Source organism: Microcebus murinus, chromosome 14 (assembly GCF_040939455.1).
Source record: "Microcebus murinus isolate Inina chromosome 14, M.murinus_Inina_mat1.0, whole genome shotgun sequence".
NCBI classification, from domain to species: Eukaryota; Metazoa; Chordata; class Mammalia; order Primates; family Cheirogaleidae; genus Microcebus; species Microcebus murinus.
In genome coordinates, this window is record NC_134117.1 from 29,244,106 (window position 1) to 29,265,473 (window position 21,368).

The 21,368-nt window shown below is 44.3% G+C and overlaps 1 protein-coding gene across 1 annotated transcript in view; it reads right to left on the reverse strand.

Moving 5' to 3' along the window:
- Positions 1-432: 432 nt before the first annotated feature.
- Positions 433-21,368, reverse strand: part of DNTT (DNA nucleotidylexotransferase) — a 29,703-nt gene continuing 8,767 nt past the window's right edge. The window contains exons 2-11 of the mRNA XM_020280604.2: positions 19,959-20,133; positions 19,082-19,210; positions 17,702-17,872; positions 16,599-16,670; positions 15,224-15,347; positions 11,821-11,953; positions 10,591-10,699; positions 5,380-5,628; positions 3,225-3,308; positions 433-995 (exon numbers count right to left, since the gene is read on the reverse strand). Of these exons, the coding sequence (XP_020136193.1) occupies positions 909-995; positions 3,225-3,308; positions 5,380-5,628; positions 10,591-10,699; positions 11,821-11,953; positions 15,224-15,347; positions 16,599-16,670; positions 17,702-17,872; positions 19,082-19,210; positions 19,959-20,133 (1,333 nt within the window). The 3' untranslated portion in view covers positions 433-908. The remainder of the gene's footprint in view (positions 996-3,224; positions 3,309-5,379; positions 5,629-10,590; positions 10,700-11,820; positions 11,954-15,223; positions 15,348-16,598; positions 16,671-17,701; positions 17,873-19,081; positions 19,211-19,958; positions 20,134-21,368) is intronic.

Consider the following 21,368-nt stretch of genomic DNA (forward strand, 5'->3'; position numbering starts at 1 on the left):
CTGGATCAGATGGCCTGTTCGGCTCCTTCAGAGAGTAGAGTCTGTGCCTTCCTCGAGAAAGCAAGAGGTGAGAAGGGGTGCGGGGCCTGTGAGTTCCAAAGGCTGCCTCCCTTCCACGGGTGCCTGAGATGAAGAGGCCAAGAGTGATTGTCTTCATGAGAGAAACTGAGCCACTAAGTCCAGAGAGGCAGGCTCCAAGATGGACAAAAGAGGGAGGTATTTCTTTGGTGGTTTAGGAAATTGCACTTCTTTCCCAATGAAAGCAGTGAAAACACGTCCCTTACATGGCCCTGAGCTGGGACGCCTGCGGACCCAGGTAGATGGTGGCCGGGGAGGGACAGGCTTTGAGTCGAGCTGCACCAGTCAAGAGTCACCTCACAAGCTCCAAAATCCCCTCTGGAATATTCTAATTAAACCTGTTCGTCCTCTCATGATAAACTGTAAATGTTTTATTCTTCCACTTAGTTATGTTTGTGATTTAAAATGTTTTATAACATTTGAGTAAAGAAAAAAAAGACTCAATCATCTTGTTTCCTCCTATTTTTATTGGAGATACCAGTACTTCAGCTACAATGTGGGAAAAGTGGGCTTTGATTAGATTCCTCGTTTAAGCCACCAATGACAACACCATTTCTGCTGAAAAATACATTGTGAATTCTATGCAGCGGTCGTACAAATATCACAACATAACCCATCACCAGGTGATGCCTTACCATGTTTCTAAAGCTATTTATTTCTTCTTTTTAAATTCTCCGTATACTAGTAATAAAGCTATTTATTTCTAGTAGCAATCTGTGTTTCAATAAGACCTAAAGAAGCTCGAACTCTCCTGAGGCATCTTTCATAATACTAATATGAAGCTTAATTTATTTAACCTGAAGAGAATGGGAAAAAATGTCGACTTTTTCCTAGGCATTTCTTTCCCACGGTTCAATGTAATCCAATCCCAGATGTGCAAAAATCTCTTCTTCACTTTCTGCTTTGAGAAATATCCTCTGGAAGCAGAACAAGAAATACGTGCATTCAGATATTTTTCTTAAACATCTCAGTGTGGACACAGCGAAAGTATTATTTGTAAAACTGTCTTGTCAGAATGAATTCTTGCCAAAACATAATTCCCTTGGAAGAGTACAAAAAGTAATTTTAACTGACTTCCATAATTTTCACATTTTCCCATCCAAGAATATGGTACTAAATAAATTAAGGTAAAATCACAACAGCCTTACACATTCAGCAAAAGGCATTTGGATATTTTTCCTATGGGTTGTAGTCCTTAACCACAGCTGTTCATTAGGATCACCAGATAAGAGTTTTTTGGTTTTTTTTAAAACATAGGAGCTTGAGCCAAACTCAAGTCCAGTGAAATCAGAACCTCAGGAGAGGTCTTGTCATTGATCTATTTAAAAGCTCTAAGTAGGCCGTGCGCGGTGGCTCACGCCTGTAATCCTAGTACTCTGGGAGGCTGAGGAGGGCGGTATTGCTTGAGGTCAGGAGTTCGAAACCAGCCTGAGCAAAAGCAAGATGCCGTCTCTACTATAAATAGAAATGAATTCATTGGCCAACAATATATATATAGAAAAAATTAGCCGGGCATGGTGGCACATGCCTTTAGTCCCAGCTACTTGGGAGGCTAAGGCAGGAGGATCGCTTGAGCCCAGGAGTTTGAGGTTGCTGTGAGCTAGGCTGACGCCACGGCACTGTAGCCTGGGCAACAAAGTGAGACTCTGTCTCAAAAAAAAAAAAGCTCTAGGTAGTTTGATGTACAGCCAGAATTGTGTACTGCTGGGAGTTATAGGATACATGTATGTGTTGGGCTCCTCTCCAGCCTTCCACACCTGCCTCTGACCCCACCAGGCTGCCCCATGATCTCTTTAAAACCAAGCACCTCTTCCCCTCCATCCTTTCTTGTAGGTAGCACAGTGCTGGGCACATAGAAAACACTTGCTTACATTGAATTGTTTATTAAGTGTTAATTTGTAAGTGTTCCTTCATTGTATTACGCACATCTGCCTCCGCTCACATGCTCAGCATCTGAAGCTCTCCTGCTGGCATCCACAGCCCGCTCTTCCGTGAGCAGCACCTTGAGTTTTCTTTGGGAAACACCTGACTCTACTCTCAGTCCATGAGGGTCAGGTGGAGCTGCGCTCGCCTCCAAGGAGAAGCACATGACCCAGACCTGGCCAATCAGAGCTACAGTAACAGGTTCAGGGATGGACATGTGACCCAGGCCTGCCCAATGAGCATCAGCTAGGGTTCTTGCTGGAACTATTAGGAAAGAGGCTCTTCTCTGCCAGAGTAACTGAGAAAATGGGACTTACAGGAAAACCTGCCTGAGAATAAAACCAATACTGAGGGAGGCTTACCTGAGTGCCTGGATGCAGCTGCACCTGAAGCCAATATTATCCTGGATGCTGCAGTATATAACCCAGATTCCATTTTTATGCCTATGCAAGTTTTAGTTTGATTTCTGACACTTGTAACTCAGACGGCCCTAACTAAATATACCTCATTTAGACTATAAGTTCCTAGAGGGCAAGGAGTATTACTTCTAGTTATTTTAAGTCTTATTTTCCCTAAAAGCCTATTTTGGTGTCCTTGACCACTGAAAGAACAGTAGCCCTTAGACCCTGTGGATTTAACAGTTGAATATCTAACTCCTCCCAGCTCATACAGTGATCACTTTGCGGAGGCATGAACTGGATCATGACGGCAGCAAGGCTAGCATGCTCAGTGAGTCACATAGCTGGTGAGTGACACTAGCTGACTCCTTATCTACATCCTAGGGCAGCTCTGTTGCTCTCTTTCTTGCAGGAGACTCCCATTAATGACCCACATGGTCACCCAGAATGCTGCTGCCCCCTGCATTTGAGGGGTACTTGAGTGGTGTTTGTGACTTGGGAGGATCCTTGGTTTTCTTTGGAGTGAGTCATTGCAGACACCAGGAATATACCAAACTCAAGCAATGTTCACTGTTGGACTGGTTCTGGAGCCCAAGTAGCTCATCCTCTTGGATCCCAAAGCCCCTGAGGTACATTCTGGGCCAGGTGGGGGACCTTAAGCTGTAAGGATCTTTCCAGCGGCCCTCAACTGTGATCAGCTGGGAATAGGACGCTCATAGCAAAGGAAACTGTCCCCACACACTCAAATGAGTTCAGGAAGAGTACTCAGGGACCCAGCCTCGGGGGTGGGGATCAAAGTAGCCCATTCCAGGGAGAAAACCCTACCTTGGTCTTGTCCCATAAACCGTGGTTATCCAGCATCATCCTCCGCTCGTGCGTGGCGTAGCGCCGGAGGTCTCGCTCAAACTGCTGGACAAGGGATCATTAAAATAATTTACTGTCAAGTCTGGAATATCTTCAGCAGTAGGTGTTTAAAGATATCTAAGTCCCTCTAGCGAAATATCTATCTGCACTAAGCACTGTCAAAGTGATTTTCTTCCCCAGGGCCGAGCGCTCTTCTGACAGCTCCGTGCTCCCACGAGCACACTGGAATGTGAGCTCCATGCGAACAGAACCCTGATTTGTTTTGTTTTGTCTATAACCCTGTTTCTTCAAATAGTGCCTGGCATATAGAAGATGTATGGTAAATATTTGTTGGATAAATAGATTGTGTGAACATTTCATCCAGAATAATACCTGGTCCAGAGTAAAAAGCCAGATGAATAATAGCTTGTTTTTTTTTTTTTTTTAAATGTTAATATCATTATTGTAAAATAGGATGGAGGAGTCAGGGAATCCATTCCAGCCTGGATTTTGTCCCTACCCGGCTGTGCATCTCTTGGCAAGTCACCCAGACTTACCGAATTTCGCTTAGTCAAATGGAAGGATGGAGAAGTGCACGACTAAGGTTCCCTCTGGCTTTAACGCCTCTCCTACTGAGATTCCGTGAAACTGTGGTGTAAGTCACCTGCCCCCGAATACATCTCCCACGATCAGCAGTGGGCTCTGAGGCTGCAGGGAGCAAAACCCGAAGCCTAAGACAGAGGATAGGAAAACCTTGGAAAAACGAGGACGGCGAATAACGTTGTCATTGAGGCTAGTTTCCAAGAGAAGCAGGGATCTAGAAAGTTTGTCTTTTCCCATGTGGGATTAAGGACTAAACTTGGGGTGATTGCGCCCTCTAGTGGCGATGAACAATTTTTATTATAGGAAAGCGAGCTGGGGTTGAGTGACAAGACTTTGTAAGTCCTTTATAATGGTGCAGAGAGGAAGCCAGGGTTGTGGAATAATCCAGGTGAAGCAGATTCTGGGCACTGTAGCTGCAGGTCTGTGAAGGTACAGGGGTGTTGATAAGCACACCATCCCCTATCCCCTAGCCCTGGGCCACTCTCCTGCCCTCCCTGGCCACTCACGCTGTGCGTGGGGGGCAGCTGGAGAGGCTGCGGGTGGGAGTGAGGTGAATGGCGTCAGTGGGGGCTTCCATTGTTTCCATATCTTAGTTATTGTGAATAATGGTGCAGTGAACATAGTAGTGCAGACATCTCTTTGGCATACTGATTTCAGTCCCTTTGAGTATATACCCAGTAGTGGGAAGGCTTGATAATATGGTGGTTCTAGTTTTAGTTTCATGGAAAACCTCCATACTGTTTTCTCAAATGGTGGTACTAATTAACAATACCACCAACAGTGTACAGAGTTACTTTTTCTCCACAGCCTCACTGATACTTGTTATCTTTCATCTAAATAATAGCCAATCTAAGAGATGTGAGGTAATATCTCATTGTCGTTTTAATTTGCATTTCTCTGATGATTAGAGATGTTAAGCATTTTTTTCATATATTTCTTGGCCATTTGTATGTCTTCTTTTGAGAGATGTCTATTCAAATCCTTTGCCCATTTTTTAATAGGGTTATTTGTTTTCTTTTATTGAGTAGTTTGAGTTCCTTGTATATTCTGGATAATAACCCCTGATCTGATATATGATTTGAAAATATTTGCTCCCAATCTGTGAGTTGTCTCTTCACTGTATTGTTTCCTCTTTTAACCACATTGCTGGTTTCTCTACTTCAGTGGTTCTCACACTTGAGCAGCATCAGAAACCCCTAGAAGGACTTTTTCAAAAACAGATTGCTGGGATCCACCCCAGAGTTTCTGATTCCAGAAGTCTAGGGTGGGGTGCATAATTTATATGTCTAACCTGTTCCCAGGTAAGGCTGCTGCTGCTGGCATGGGGACCACACACTGAGAATAACTGTTCTAAGTGAATCTGTCTCACTTGACCACATGCAGGTAGAATACCCCGATTTAAAGGTTTCTGGGCACTGCCCTATTCCCCTGTCTCTCAACCCTTGCTGTCATTGTCTCCTCCCTGGGCCTATCTAGATCTAACCTATGTCTTTTGGAAAACTAACATTATCCCACAGGTCCATGAGGCACTTACCCGGGAGCCAGTCCATCCCAGCAGGGCGTAGGCATGGCACTCGTAGGGGCACATGACTAGGTCCACACGGATGGCCTTCCAAGTCTTTTCTTCCTGCTGGCTGGACTTCTCACTGTCCACCACTCTCTGATGGTGCAGTTTTAAAATCAGAAAACATTTTTGAAAGTGATCCAAAGCATCGACCTTCCTGCTAGGCAACTTGAACTTTTCAAATGTTGATTCCACAAGGTCACAGTATAAAAGTAATCCCTGAAAAAAACCAGAACAGTGTCAGGAAGGCCCTGATGGAGAGGAGCTGAGATCTTATGGTGGACTGTTGATGAAATCACAGGTTTGAGCAGAGAATGGCTCTCTGTGTGTGTGTGTGTCCTTGCATTACAAGCCCACCTGGACATCCCAGGAGATGGAGCAAAGGAAGTGGCTGCATCATCCTCCCTCTGCAGAAAAGGAATCTAGTGATTAGAGAGGCTGAGTCAAAGCCAATTAATGGCAAAACTGCAGGAGAATCCTGCTGCCCACTTCTGAATCCCAGCCAGGACGGGGATTCTCCCCAGCCCTTTAAAAACAAACCAACAGTAAACAAAAGCCATGCTATTTCTTGGGGTGCTGCTTTGAGCTAGTGTCTGCTATAGTGTGGATGTTTGTCCCCCTAAACCTTATGTTGAAATTGATTCCCAATGGAGGTGGCACCTGGTGGGAGGTGTTTGGGTCATGGGGGTGGATCCTCATGAATGGCTTTGTCCTCACAGTCATGAACGCATTCTTGCTCTATTGGTTCTCACAAGAGCTGGTTGTTAAAGAGGCTGGCACTTCCCCCACCCCTGCCCACTGTCTAGCTTCCTCTCTGGCCATGTAATCTCTGCATGTGCCCACTCAGCCTTGACTTCCACCATGAGTGGAAGAAGCCTGAAGCCCTCACTAGAAGGGGATGCTGTCACTAGGCTTGTTGTAAGCCTATAGAATCATGAGCCAAATAAACCTCTTTTCTTTACAAAGTATCCAGCTTCAGGTATTCCTTTATAGCAACACAAATGGAATAAGACAGTGTCCCTTTCTATTATACCAATACCCTTTCTATTATGCCAGGTTTTTCTGGCCCAAAGGGTTGTGGCTAGAGGCTGAGCCCCACTGTGGGGCAGGATAACTTGCTATTTCTAGTAGCACTTGGGATGTCCTTTGTCATGAGAGAGTGTTATTCTGCCTGCCTTACTCTGTCTGCCTTGGAGAAGGTGGGATAAAGTTAGTGACCCATGCTTCATCTAAAGTCACCTACCCAGAACGTTGACAAGTGATCCTGAGATATGCCCAAGCAATTTCCATCCTCAGTGGGAGAACCTGATGGTACAGGGCAGAGGTGGGGACGGGAGAGGCAGAAACATGCAATTAACTGCAAATCTGAGTGGCAACTAAAAGAGCAAATAACCTCCAAATAATGTAATCAGAGCTCTTGGGGTGTGTGATTTGTTATCATGTATTCTTCAGGTCAGATGTTCAAAAATTTTATGAGAAGCAGTTGGGAGATTTGTTAGAGCACAGTTTACAGGGTCCTGTCCCCAGAGTGATCCAGTGGAGGTTAGGGAGGGAATTTCTAGCAAGTTCCCAGGTGATGTTGATGTTGCTGGTCCAGGGACCACACTTTGAGCATAACTGGTTCAGTTTCTTATTGTAACCTGACATGCTTTGCATTTTTCTGCAAACCAGCAAGAGACATTGTTTCAACTCAAGAGGATGCTTTTTCTTTTGTTGATCTCTGAAGAGGGAACTATTCCCCCTCAAGTGCTTAGAAGAACAAGCATCATTTCAAGGGTGGGGCAGGGGGCACTGATGTTAGGAAGAGCCCCTGGGGCAGGTGGTCAATGTTGCTATAGGTAACCTCTGTTACCCAGCTCAGGAAAACACAATTCTGCTTTTTAAGGAAACTTGCTAAAACTAGTGCAGTATAGCAGGGTTTCATGTAAATTTCTATTATGTAAAAGGGAGCTATTAAAATGTTAACAAGTATCACATTGAAGCCAAATTCATAATAACACACATCCCCTTAAACACACACACACACACACACACACACAGAGCTGATTTCCTAACAGTAAACTGTGTGTCTGTGCTATTGCCACATGGTGGTGACACTTTGCTGGTAATAGAGAAAGGGGCCATCCTTTCCTGGGGTTTGTCTTGAATGTTGCGAGGTGTTTGGAAATGCACCCCTGGACCTAATGCTCCTGTCTACATATCAGAAGGTTCTGTCTGCAGCAGGGCACAGTTGGCAAAGATGCACAAAACCCCCGATGTCACCTCTAGGTCTCTCGCTTCGGCTATTTGCTGGGCATCTCTATTTTCTGCAGTTTCCTTCCTTGTCCTCCATTTCCTTTTAGGTGAATTCTCTTCTTTGAAGACTCCTTTCAAGGTCTGGCTTCCCCATCTATACCCACTGGTTGATGTTATTTTATTTGCTCTGCCAAACCCGGAGACTCCTGACTAGGAGGAGGCGTTTCCCTGCTGCTTCCCTCCCTCCCAGGGGACAGAGCAGCCAGGTAAATGAAGGAGTAAATGAGTAAATGGGTAAATAAGGGAGGAAGAGAAGGTGGAGCAGGAGGTGAGCACCTCACCTTTCACAAGAAGCTCCGTCCCCATTTAGTCCCGGGCTCTGCCAGCCCACAGGGAGCACTGCAAGGCGAGTGTGAGGCTCCCAGCCAGGACCCCGCCCTGCCCTTCGTATTCGATTCCCTCCAATTCCTTCGTGGAAGACTCTGGGTCCCCCGATTCAAAGTCAAGTCAGATTCTGAAAGTGAATACGTTCTTTACTCTGTGATGTTTGTCAATACTTTCGATCTCTCAGCAACTCCACGAACTATGGCCACATGGAACAGTTAGGGGCCTCGTGCCCAAGGTCCCACCCACCAGGTGTGAACCCAAACCGGAGCCATTTAACCTCCCCTTTTTGGGTTGGACCACCAGTGGCCAGTGAGGACATAGGCTAATGCAGCCCTTGGGGATGGCAGCCCTCCCCCAAATCTCAACATTGCCAAGATCTTTCCCTCCCGTTTCCCCACCCCTGACCCAGGGATTTCCCTACGAGGCTAACATTTAGATCTCTCTGATGGGCGACTCAACCTGATACCCACTGGTTGTTCACCAGGCTCCGCCTAGTCTTTTACAACATTGGCTGTGTATGTTGCACACGTTGCGTGAGTATGCACATGCATGTGCCTGCATAGGATGTAATCTTTGTAATCTGGACAGTGCAGTTTTGGTGAGCACGCAGGGGTGAGGTAACAGTGGAAGTTCAAGATGAACAATTCCTGTGCTGATCTCACCACCGAGGTACTGAGGACAGGCCTGGAGCCGCAGGAGTGGTCAGGGCTGAGACACCAAACTGCCTCACTCCTTCTCCCTGCGCTCAGTGTTAGCGCGTGAGGGGGGGGTGCCCCTGCTCACTCCTGGGTCCCCCCACAGGGCCCAGTGCTTGGCTTTCAGGCAAAGCCCAATAAATAATTGTGCATGAGAGGGAATGATAACTCGACACTTGTTAGGCTCCTACCATCCATCAGGCGCTGTGCCGCGTTCTTTATCTAATTCTCTCATTACTCCTCCCCTTTAATGAATGAATGAGAGGCTTGTTATCCCTGTTTTACAGATGAGGAAAGTGAAACTTTGGAAAATTAAGTAACCCACCCTAAGTCATACAGTCGGAAATGTCAGGGCTGTGTTTTTGTTTTTATTAATTTATTTTTTGAGACAGAGTCTCACTCTGTTGCCCTGAGTAGAGTGCAATGGCATCATTGCAGCTTATGCAACGGCTTGTGCCCTGAGTAGAGTGCAATGGCTCACTGCAGCTTCAAACTCCTGGGCTGAAACAATCCTCCTGCCTCAGCCTCCTTAGTAGCTGTAGAGACAGGGGTCTCACTCTTGCTCAGGCTGGTCTCAAACTCTCAAGCTCAAGCAATCCTCCTGCCTCGGCCTCCCAGGTTGCCAGGATTACAGGCGTGAGCCACTGTGCCCAGCCAGGGATGTGTTTTTAAAATCCCAAATCTAAAATGCATGTGCTGAAATTAGCATTAGCCTCCACTGTGTGCCTGCATGTAAAATGCCCATCTCTGTTTGAGGACCAGCAGTAAATGTAAATGCCTTGAAACTGAGACAGACCAGGGGAAGGGGGCTCCCTGCAGCCATCTTCCCACCACCTCCCCATCTTGAATAGTCTCAGTGTGGGGTGGGGGCTGCCTATAAGCCAAGCCAAAGTCAAATGGGTCCGTCCTTGCAGGGGGCCCCAGAGTAGGAAGCCAGGCAGCCCACTCTCCACCCAGGCCTTGGCTAGCAGGGTCCATGGGTTGTGTTTCTTTGCCTATCAATGAGAATCTTTCATCATTCCCACTTGAGCAGAGCAGTGGGAACAGCTGACTCTTCCTTGTCCTGCCTTCTCCTGGCTTGGCCTATTATGTTCACTCTCGGATGCTAACCACTTAGGAAGGTCGAAGCTGTGCCAGAGAAACACCAGCCCCAACTCCTCAGCCCACCCGGGTCTACAGGTCCTTGGATGGGGCTCTCTGGCCTGTTGGGGAAGTGGGACTCACAGTAGAGCTGGACAGGAATCAGGGCCCGCATGTGGCCGTGTCTGCAGTGGTAGCTCAGTTTAGCTTAGTTTCTTCCACTGAGCAGCAGTAGGCTGGCCTGTTGCAAGTCTGATCTCCTGAATGGGTGGGGGCTTCTGAGCCGTGACCCCTGCTGGGCTCAGCTGCCCATATGAGTTTCCTTCTTCCTATCTCAGCATAAAGTCAAGTTGGTCATTGACCGCATGGAACTCAAAGCACCAGCGACACCTCTTAGACAATCTTATCCCAGCCTTTGCAATTCTGCCCCCGCACCCAAGCCTCACTTTCCCAGCACACACTTCCCAGGTCTCCATAGTGCACGTTCTTCATTTTGTTTGGGTGCTTTAACGCCTCTGCATGTCAAACACAAATGCACAGCCACCCTAGGCCCCTTTGGTAATAGGGTAAGTGTAAATAAAGAAAATATAGTCCATATTCACAACATGTACTCTAGGATCCAAAGCAGATAACTCTCATTGCAGTTCATATGGCAGCTGTTGCAAATAACTGAGAATTGATTAAATGGCTATTATACAATTACGAGGTAAATAATGTGCAAAATTCAACAGTGTTAATGTAATGCTTCAGTGCACAAGCATCTATTTTTGATCTTTCTTTTTACCTTCTTTTCCCATAAGTTCATCACTTTATGTAATAGTTGTTGCTCTTCTTCCTCTGTGGATCCTGGGCTGGTAATTAAAAAATCGACATCGTGCCCCATCTTCTTTCCCCTAATTTAAAAAAATAGTATAAAATGTGAATCAATTAGATTTTTAGAACTCAGTTTTAAAAAATGTCCTTTGTTTCTATACCCTATGTTTAAGGTTTGCAACACAAAATGCTCATGACATTTTTTCTAAACACAATATCCTTAGTTACACAACTCTATTCCTTGCAAAATAAATTTATGACACAGAAAAAAGTCATATGTAATATGTCTATGATTATGTATGTATGGGCAAAAAATAACAAAAGATTATTTCTTCTACACACTCACACATACCTATATGCATCCACATAGAGAATTACACACACACACGGAGACAGACATGACAATAAGAAAACCAGGAATTGTATTCACATAACACAAAGTAGCACTCTTGGGATTATCTTATAGATTAAGGGCATTTTCTTAGATTCGACCTTCCCCCTTTTTCTCCCTTGTCCCAAACCTAGCTTGTCAGAATGGGCAAGAGCTAGGTAAGAGGCCCAGGGGGATGGGCAGAGGGAGGCAGGAGAAGGAAAGAATCTCTTTCTGAAATGGAAGCCTTAATATCCTACAACTGCACACATTCTGTGAAGAATTCACTCATTCATTCATTCATTTACTGAGTCACCCAAGATTTCTTGAGCACCTACTTTGGTATCGTGCACTAGTTTTGCTGAGAACTAAGCTCTAAAAGCTTAGTGGGGGAAGCACACATAGGAACCGATCACTGTCACTCTGTGCAGAAAGGGCTTGGCAGATGTCTGGGGAGCACCGAAGAGGAGTCCCTAACCCAGCATGGAGGAGGAGGGAGCCAAGGAAGGCTTTCCAGAAGAGGCGGCATCTAATTGTCTTAAAGGATGAGGAGAAGCCAGCCGGGTGATAATTTGAGGAACAGTAGTCCAAGCAGAAAAGTCAGACTGAGCAAAGAAGGCAAGAAATAGCTTTATATGTGCAGGGAATGACAAGCCCTTGGAGGTTGCCGAAATGGAACATGAGGGGCAGGAGACAAAGCTGCAGACAGAAGCTGGCATCAGATCACAAAAGGCCTTTTGTGCCATTTCAGAAGCCAGTCCGCAATGGGGGAGCCACTGAAGGTGTTAGAGCAGGGTGGGGGGGCCAAAGCAGCCTGAGTGAGTTATTTACCTCCGGAACCCTCCTGTCATGGTGACAAAGGCATCCGGAAGAAATGCCCAGACGGCCTCTTTAACCAGCACGCTGACAGCCTCTGCTTCTGCCCTGGTCACATGGCTGACAAGGTCTTCATAATAGTGGAATCCTGAGAGGCCGTTTGACAGGTCAGTGGAGAGGGTAACACGCATGTGAAACGACCAGCCCTCAGTGGGAGGGGATTCTGCCCCCACACAGCGCTAACAAGGCCACCCACAGGCACCAACCCCAAACTCCATTTCCATAGAGACAAGAGTAATCCATGTGGTTCCTTTGGTCATGCATTTTGCATGGTGACAATGGCTCTCTGCTTTCTAAGGAGAGGCTTACAAGTTGCTAAGAAGGAGACAATATCTCATATCCCTCTGGAATCCAAACTGTTCAAATCTGACCTCCTATTGAAGAACCAGCCTTCCTGACAGTAAGCTGTGCCCTGCTATTTTTAAAAATGTAATGCATAAAGAGATTTAAGATAGATCAATTTAAAAATTAAAGAGGATAGATCCGTATCTGAAGCAAGGTGGGAAATGTCCTAGGTGGTTTGGCTTAGTGCTTCTTTGCCTGGCCACTGTGAATCCAGGGAAGTTCAGAGGCATCGTGATGAAGAGCTGATGGCCTGGTTATTCTCACAGAGGGCGGTGGAGGGCAGTCTGGAGGGGGAGGGGCAAAGGAGAAGGGAGGCTTATCTCCAAGGATCCGGACAATGACATTCATAGACCCAGGGAGACATCAATTCGGCTTCACCACAAGGCACTGCTTTCCTATCTAGGGTCCCCAAGAGGGGGCCATTTAAAATTTGCTGGAATCTGATAATGGGGAACTGGGACACCTCCAGAGGCAGCCGGTTTCCTAACTGTAACTATTGGAGCCGTTCTTTCTTCTGATCAGCTTAAGTCTACTTACTTCTTTGCATTTTCACCTACTCCTGGCCCTCTGAAATGACGCAGAGTAAATCTATTGGTCCCTGTTTCCCACCCCAGGGTTGCAGGAGGGAGGCAGCAGGGAGGCCATTTGGCTGAAGCATCCTGTTCACAAAGCTCTGAAATTCAAACTTGCCGCGTTATCTCTGGATGGGGACCGTGGCCGAAACATGTTGGCGGGAGCAAGATGATGTCACACTGACACACATAACCAAACTACTTGTGGAACACTGCTTTTTTCATGTCAATATTGATCCTTTCTCTCTTTTTTTTGTAAAAAGCCACATTTAAAAAAATGTTGCAACATGGTCATGGGGGTGGGTGGAGTTTGATTTAAAAATCAATGCTGTATTAGGCTATAACACAGAAATTGCCATCAGTAAACACCTGTGCTTATTTAGTGATATACATGATCCAAAAGTCATAATTAGCAACTATTTCTTTAAGAACATGCGCGGATATCAGGAAAGGACATGGAAGTACTATGATAATTTGTTGGCATCCATGAAAGCAATGTGATTGGTTTTCCTGTTTGGTATGGCAGGGCAGTTAACTTATTACGAGAAACATATCACACTGCATAATGTTAAATATGTGCTGCTATATTTCAGAAATAGGCTTTTCAAGGCAAATGTGACACGTGAATGCTCAAACCTCAGGGAACTGCAATCAAGTGTGCTTATAAGTAAAACTGAATCAGGTTTTCCACCTGACCGGTGAATCACACTTTCAACGAAAAACATACTTTCAACCTGTTCAATTAGCTTAGTTTTTGTAGTATTGTAAGCTCCTTCCATTGGCAATTCCATTCACTGGAGTGCTGCTCCAAAGGATGCATATAAACCATTTATTTTTGTGTTCTAAGTATGATGGGAGGCACTCCTGGATTTCTACACAGAACTGATAGCATTAAGCAGTCTAATGGCAATTACTGATTTGATTCAATAAATAGCAGCTGCTTCGTTCGCTGGATGGAAGAGCCCAATGGGAAGAGGAAGAATCCAGTTTACAAAGCTAGGGAAATGGAAGCTCCGGAGAGCCTGAGAGCACTTGACATCGTTTGATAAGGGTTTCATCTACGTGAAACACTACATAGCCTCCCAATTTCTCAATAAGCATTGAGAGTCTTTACTATCATTCCAAACCATTCACTTGCTATTTATGTCTAATACTTATGTAAATAATTAACTTATGTCTAATACTTATGTAAACTTTCTTTTTAATGGCATCTGTAGAACTGGCATAAATCATGCTTATCAAATGTGCACTTGCAGGAGCCCAGAATATAAATACTGGATCTGGTCCTATTTCTTACTGGCATCATATAAAGCTTCTTGGCAATCTTTCAGATATTAGCAACTTTATAAAAGATGAGTAGGGGTCTTCTATGATGTCATTGATAGGACCCACTGAGATTTGATTTGCTTCCTCTACTATTGCTTTTTTTTTTTTTTTTTAATCATTACTTCAATAGAAGATAGCCATTTACTTTCTTTTCTTTTCCTGGTCCCCTCTGGTAGAAGATTCCCTTACTTTCACATCAATACAAATTTTGAGGACTTCATCACTTTCTGTAACTCCGGAAGCCCCAGTGCTGGGGACTATGGCTGAGGCCCCCTTTCGAGTCACAGTTGTATCATATTTCTATTGCTTGTTAAAAGTAAGTGTTTAAAACACATTCAGTTTTTTGACCTTCTATTGGCATTTCTTCATTTTTAAAAACTTTACTGGGAACCTCCATAAATGGAAGTGACCAAGCCACCTTCAACCTCTGGGAGGCCCTGCTGGGCTTTCAGATGGGAGATGACCTCTCTCTCGTCTCTCCACAGTCTTCTCTTCTCAGGCTAAGGCATCCTGGTTGGGTAGATCAACCCTGTATCTAGACTTCCATGAATTCCCTTCAATTTTCCTGATATTCTATAGTTTCTACCGCACATTCACATTTGCACCAGGCAATGACTCTAGTTTGTTCAAGTGTTCTTGACTCACCCCGAAGCTCCACACCAATGTGTCCCTCTGTCCTTGACTCCTTGCCCACAACTCTTACCCTGGACGACAGCCAGGAGCCAAGGTGGAGAAGACTCAGGGAGAACCAGAGCAGCAGTGCAAACTGGCTTGACATCTGGGTAAAAGAGTGACAGCAGCCACCAGAAAGAGTGCCTTTGCTCTGTGCCAGACACGTGCTAAGGGCTTTGCCTGCTCATCTGATTTATTCCCCAGCTAAGTGTCAATGTTATCTCCCTTTTATAGATGGGGTAACTAAGCTCAAAGATTTTAACTAAATGGCTCAGGATCACATAGATGGAAAGTGCTAGAGCCAGGATTTGGATTCAAGCATCAACAGGTGCCAAAAATGTATCCCAGCACCCCCAGATTGGAGTCGCAGTGTATCTGACTTAGAGCTCGACCACAATCTGAGCGACCCACACCAAAAATGACTCTTAGGAGATGCAATTTACCTGCTCGCTGCATTCTTGTAAATGTCAGGCTTTTATCTGACCTTATTTTACTCAGAGTTCTGAAGCCCATCCTGAACCATTTCTCAGAGGTCTTCAACCCTACTCCAAATACAGAAGTAAAGAGCTAAAACGGAGGGAAAGGCATGCCATCAGTCTCCCAGATAATCATCATGACAATCAAGTCATGACCATTTCAATATCTCAGGCAATAAGAAAAAGCATAAGCAAATCTCTGACCCAGTTTTTCCCGAATACACCAAGCAGATGAGTGTTGGTAATATTTTAGAGGCATTTTTGTTTCAGGTGAGTCCTTTCGTGACATGTGGTATTATGGAAGGAAACAGAAGTAAGGGGCAGGTTCTGGCATCTGTGTAGGGCTTGGCTATAGTCCAATTGACCATTCCCAGTGCTGTCCATGCATGGTAAGTTATCCCATTTGGGCTGTCCCCTTTGCCAAGAGTCTCCTGCACACAGTCATGCCCTGCACAGTTTGAAGAACGATGCTCATATAGGTCATACAGTTTTTCCACCATCACACAGCTGGTAAGTGGCAGAGCCCAAACCTTAAACCCCGGTCTATTTACAATCCATGCTGGGCACCTGCTCACGGCCACACTTGAGGCCTGGGCATCTCTTCTGCACTGAAGAAATGGGCAGAAGTCCCTTCTACCTGCAGTCCTAAGGCAGGGAAAGTTAGGAGGTAACAAACTCTGCTTTCAAGTAAATGAGAATGCAGTGAGGAACTTTCCAGAGACAGGTTTGCTTTTTAAGAGCAAGTTTGCCCTGTCCCCATGGAGTTTGTGTCCTCATGATATTTGTACCCATGCGTGACAGACTCTTGGAAGGTAAGGTATTAATGATTTGTATGTTACCCTAGCATGGCAATAAGCTGGGGCCCCTATATATACCTAGGAATTTTGTTCCTCGACCACTGCTATGGACTGAATTGTGCCCTCCCCACCCCCAAATTCATGTGATGAAGCCCGAATCCCCAGTGTGATGGTATTTAAGACAGAGCCTTTGGGAGGTAATTAGGTTTAGATGAAGTCATGAGGCTGTCATGATGGAATTTGTGTCCTTATAAGAAAGGACACCAGAACAATGGCTTTCTCTCTTTCTTTCCACCATGGGAGGACAGCAAAAAGGCAGCAACCTGCAAGCCAGAAAGGAGCCGTCACCAGGTACTAACCATGCTGGCATCTTGATCTAGAACTTTCAGCCTCTAGCACTGTGATAAAATAAATTTCTGTTCTTTAAGACACCCAGTCTATGGTATTTTGTTATGGCAGCCCAAGCTGACTAATGCAACCAACTAGAGTAAGAAATAAGATTAACTGAAAAAACATTTTTAATAAATATGTATAAAATCACTTACTTTGAAGGATTTATATCGTTCGTCATTTAACACAGCTTTAACTTCTGAACTTTCTCCATCTTCAATAATTTCCTAGGTGGACAGTTGAAAAATATTTTAAATTAGTGATACTGGACAATCGCTGTCCAAAACTCTCTAATTCGCAGATCTAGCAGTTTGATTTCTCATGAAATGCACACCCGTGCATGCTGGACATTTCCTTCAGCTGATGTGGAGAAAGCAAGACGTTTCCCTGTAATCCTGAAAATTCTAGCTCATCATATATCCAAAGACCCCTTTATAATCCTCAGGAACAAAGATCACAATGATTAGGGTCCAAATCTACAGAATCCCAAACCAAAATATTCACTGAAAAATATATGTCCAAATATTTGTGATAATTTTCTCCTCGATGTATGTGAACTTCCTGAAATAAGAGAACTTTTCAGTTGAGCAGGTTATTTTGACCCCGCTGAAAAGCCACTCCACATTCAAGACCTATGATGTCTAGCTCAGAGTCACCCTCTTCCAAGTAGAGTTGGGATTATTTTCCTTGAATAATATTCCTTGCCTTTGACTATACTGACACTTGCTACCACATGACCAGCTTGCCTTGCTGGGGAATCCTTAAACATGGCTCAATAAATAAACACAGAAGTGGAGAGGCAGAATCAGCTCTATTGCATGTCACACCCACCACTGTGCTGGAGGCGACATCCCCTAAGGGAAACTGCGGTCCTCCATGCCTCCATGCAGCCTGAGTTTGAAACCAGACCATGCCCCTGCTGTCGAGCTTTTAGGTTATTTGAGTCTTTCACTGTGTTAATAACAATATGGGAGAGTTCTTTTGTTTCCACTACCCGGCCCCACGTAGCTCTAGCTGTGATAATATTGGGGTATGGGTTATACATAAGATGCATCTATCTTTGTATATCTATTCCTACATGTATCTAGTAATACATATGTCTTGGTAGATAGATACACACACACACACACACACACATACACAGAGACAGAGACAGGAGAAAGAGAGAGAGGTGACAAGAAAATCTGTTAGCTGATCCCCCTACCCCGCCCCCCCTCCTACTTATCGGGAAGTGAGTCAAATCCCACCTCACCCTTACCTCTATGATACCCTTCGCCTTGTCCCCCAGGCAGGGAATTCCTTCTGTGTCCCTCATAGTGATGATTGTGAATGGTAGAGATTTCAATACAGAAGCTGCTCTCAGAAATGTCACAGCACAGCCTTCATTTTCTCTAAACTCATAATTTTCGGCCAGTATCTCAAAGGCATCCTGAAGGATAAAACCAGATAAGCGAAAGTTCTGTTTTTGATCCACTGAGCCAGCAGTCACTTGCAAACACCTCTTGCTCTCCTTTAAATATTGGAAAACTGCTTGACTGTTTCTTTGAATTTCAAGTTTGGGTCCCCCGTACCTGTACACTCCTCCCTCGTAGCATCGAGTGGACTTGAATTGAAAAGACAGGCACCAGAATGCATTATAAGGAAACTTGGCGTTGACTGCAGTTAGATATTCAGGAGTGATTTAACCAAAAAATGATCTGGTGCTCACTGCTTCCTGCTGGTCATGACTCGGCACTATCATCCTTCCCTTTTTGCTGTCTTCCCCCCTAGCCTGTGGCCAGAGTTCTGCCTTGATCACTGGGTGTCCCCATTTCTTAGCACGTACGTAAAACATAGCCAGCACTTAACGTGGGCTTTTTGAATGAATGAGTTCCAGCACAGGGCACAAAGACCCAGGCAGGATTATTTAAGGCAGGGCGTGTTTGCATTTCCAGCAGAGGAGAAAGAAGCTGCAACTGTGTGACCCCATGCTTGGTGTCCAGTAGCCACAAATTCCTGGTCCCCCTCGCACATGTGGAGCTGGAAGTCTAGAAATGAGAAGCTTTGTATTTGATATACTACTGCATGTCATCTCCTGCTGACCGCTGACTCTAGGCTGGGTGCCAAGCAGTTGTGAGCCCTTAGGGCCATTTGAAACATAATAATTCCCAAACTTCAGAGCTAGGTGGAGCTTTAGAGAAGATCTATGAAATTTCTTACTGAATGGTTAAGAAAACTGAAGCTCATGGAGAGGAACTGACTTGTCCAAGCCAGTTAATATTAAAGGGGTCTGCTCAATCTTTTGGTTTCCCAGAAAAGGCTGCTGATGCATTATTGCTGTTTCTATGTAATTTGCTCTTACTATGTTTTAGACTAATTACAGCATTTGTTTTTTTCAGAATGTTTGCCTTTGATGAGTATAGTGCCTATTAATGAAAACTCTCAATAAATGGTACTCGACCATCTCTAAAGAATATAACCCAAGTGTATTTGTGCATTTCCAGAAAAGATCTATTCTTAACAGAAAGAAAACCAGAGATCAGGCTAAGGTGATGGGCAGGTAGGAGGAAAATTTTTCCAGATTTTCAGAAAAATTCATACTTTAATTAACAGGTCCATGGAAAGGCGCTGAATGGGCATTGATGTAAAGTCCCATTACCGTGAATATGTGGTTACAGTTGTTTAAAGTGGTTCTTCTCTGACACGCGTACTGGGAGATCTTTTGTACAGCAAGCAGTGGAGTCTTCTGGGGGCCTGGGTTGGGGCTAGCTGAATCATCACTCCTTGCCTGAACAAAGGCAGAAGCATCCATTTTAAATAACAATTAATGGTGATAATAACAGGTATGTATGAAGAAAAAATTTGGAAGTAGTTGTCTCTGGAAGGAGGATAAAATTATAGGAGACTTAAATTTTATGTTATATACATCTCTAATAATTGAGTTTTCTATTATTAACATTTATTATTTTAAAATCAGGAAAAAAACGTGAAAAAGGACCACCCAACTAAATATAAATTTTCTTTCCTGCAAACTTATGTAGTTATGGCCCAAGCCCTTTTCCCGAAGACTCTAGCACTATTGGTCAAATGTTTGGAATTGAGGGCTTAACTTTTTCCATATATATTTTTTTTCTCATTCTGAATGATCATAGTAAGAAAAAAAAAAAGTAGGAGCTAGGGACCCTCTGCTTTTCTGGCTACCAGAACTTCAAGGCTTAAATATTTTCGAATATTTGTGCAAAAACATGTTCATAAAAATAGTTACCATTTATTCAGTGCTTACTATATATCCTATACTGTGTTAAGTGCCTTGCATGAATGTTATTCTCATTCTCATGACCACTTTATGAGGTTAGCATTGTTGCTATCTCAGATTATAGAGGAGGAAACTGAAGCTCAGCAAAGCTAAGTGACTTGCCCAAGGTCACACAGGAAGCAAGCAGAGAACCTGGGCTTTAACCCAGGTCTGTTGATTTTAAGCACATAATCTTAACCATCAGTCAACAAGGAATGAAAATCACAACGACGGCACTTACAACAAGTTGGTATTTTCCTGTCGTCTCCACCGGTTCCCCTGCTCTCATGCATTCGATCAGCCAGGAGACATCGAGGACTTCTAGCTCTGAGCTGACTTTTATTTTCTGTACCTGAAGCCACTCCAGAACTTCTGAACCCGAGTTGTTCTCTGCTACAATGTGGGTGACAGAATCACTGCAACATGCAAGACAAAGTTACCAGCTGAAGGAGTATTCAAAATCAGCTTTTCTCTTTCCTCGAGGTTTCCAAGTGTTCTATTGGAGAAAGATGCCCACTAGATCTGACCACAGGCGCAGAAAATTTCAGCCTCCCTGCGAGGGAATTCTCTCTACGTAAACTAGTGTGGCAGCAGCAGGCTATGTTACAATCAGATGCACGAAAAATTCAGACAACATTAGCAAGACGGTGACATCAGTGGAAAACTAATGTCCAGAGAAGACAGAAGAGGAAATTATTCTTAAAACAGCACCTAACACTCCACATATGGTTTTGGTGTGCCATTTCATTTTTATTTGTGGAAGACATTAATCCAATGGCTTTCAAACTTGTTTGATGATGATTTGCAGAAATACATTTTATACATTGACCCAAAATAGAAATAAAAATAGGTACAGATATAGATATACTTACAACATCTGTCTTAGTCTGTTTGGGCTGCTATAAAAATCTATCTTAGGCTGTGTAATTCACAAACTATGGAAACTTATTGCTCACAGTTCTGGAGGCTGGGAAGTCCAAGATCGAGGTGCTGAGAGATTCAGTGTCTGAGGAGGGCCCGTTTTTCATAGATGGTGCCTGCTATGTGTCCTCGTGTGGTGGAAGGGGAAGGCAGCTCTCTGGGGCCTCTTCTATGAGGGCACTAATCTCATCCTGCAGGGTGGAGCCCTGTGACCTAATCACCTCCTTAACGCCCCACCTTCTGATACCATCATGTTGGTGATTACATTTCAACATAAGAATTTTGGGGGAACACAAACATTCAGACCATGACAACATCCCATTAAGTTGATCTCACAACCCATAAATAGTTGTGACAAGGCTTTGGGAAATTTTGCTTTACATGTTTTTTTAAAGCACAAGCCTGTGCTGCAAAACAGACAGGGGTCCTTCACTCTAACAATTGGTAAGCACTTCTATGTTTGAGGCACTGGCCAAGTACCTTACACACATCACTTCATTTAGCTCGTCAAGTAAGTGTTATATTATTCACACTTCAAAAATGAGGAAACTGAAGAACAGAAAGGTTAAGTGACATCCTCGTGGTCAATGATAATTATCCTTTTTGATGTCTTTGCTGGGTCAAGTATGTTGTTGCTAATTTCTAACGAGTCTTCACAGTCAGTATCTTATCATTAGACCCAGCAATTTTCAAGATTCGTTCAGTTCAAATAGTCTATAAATCTGAGAAA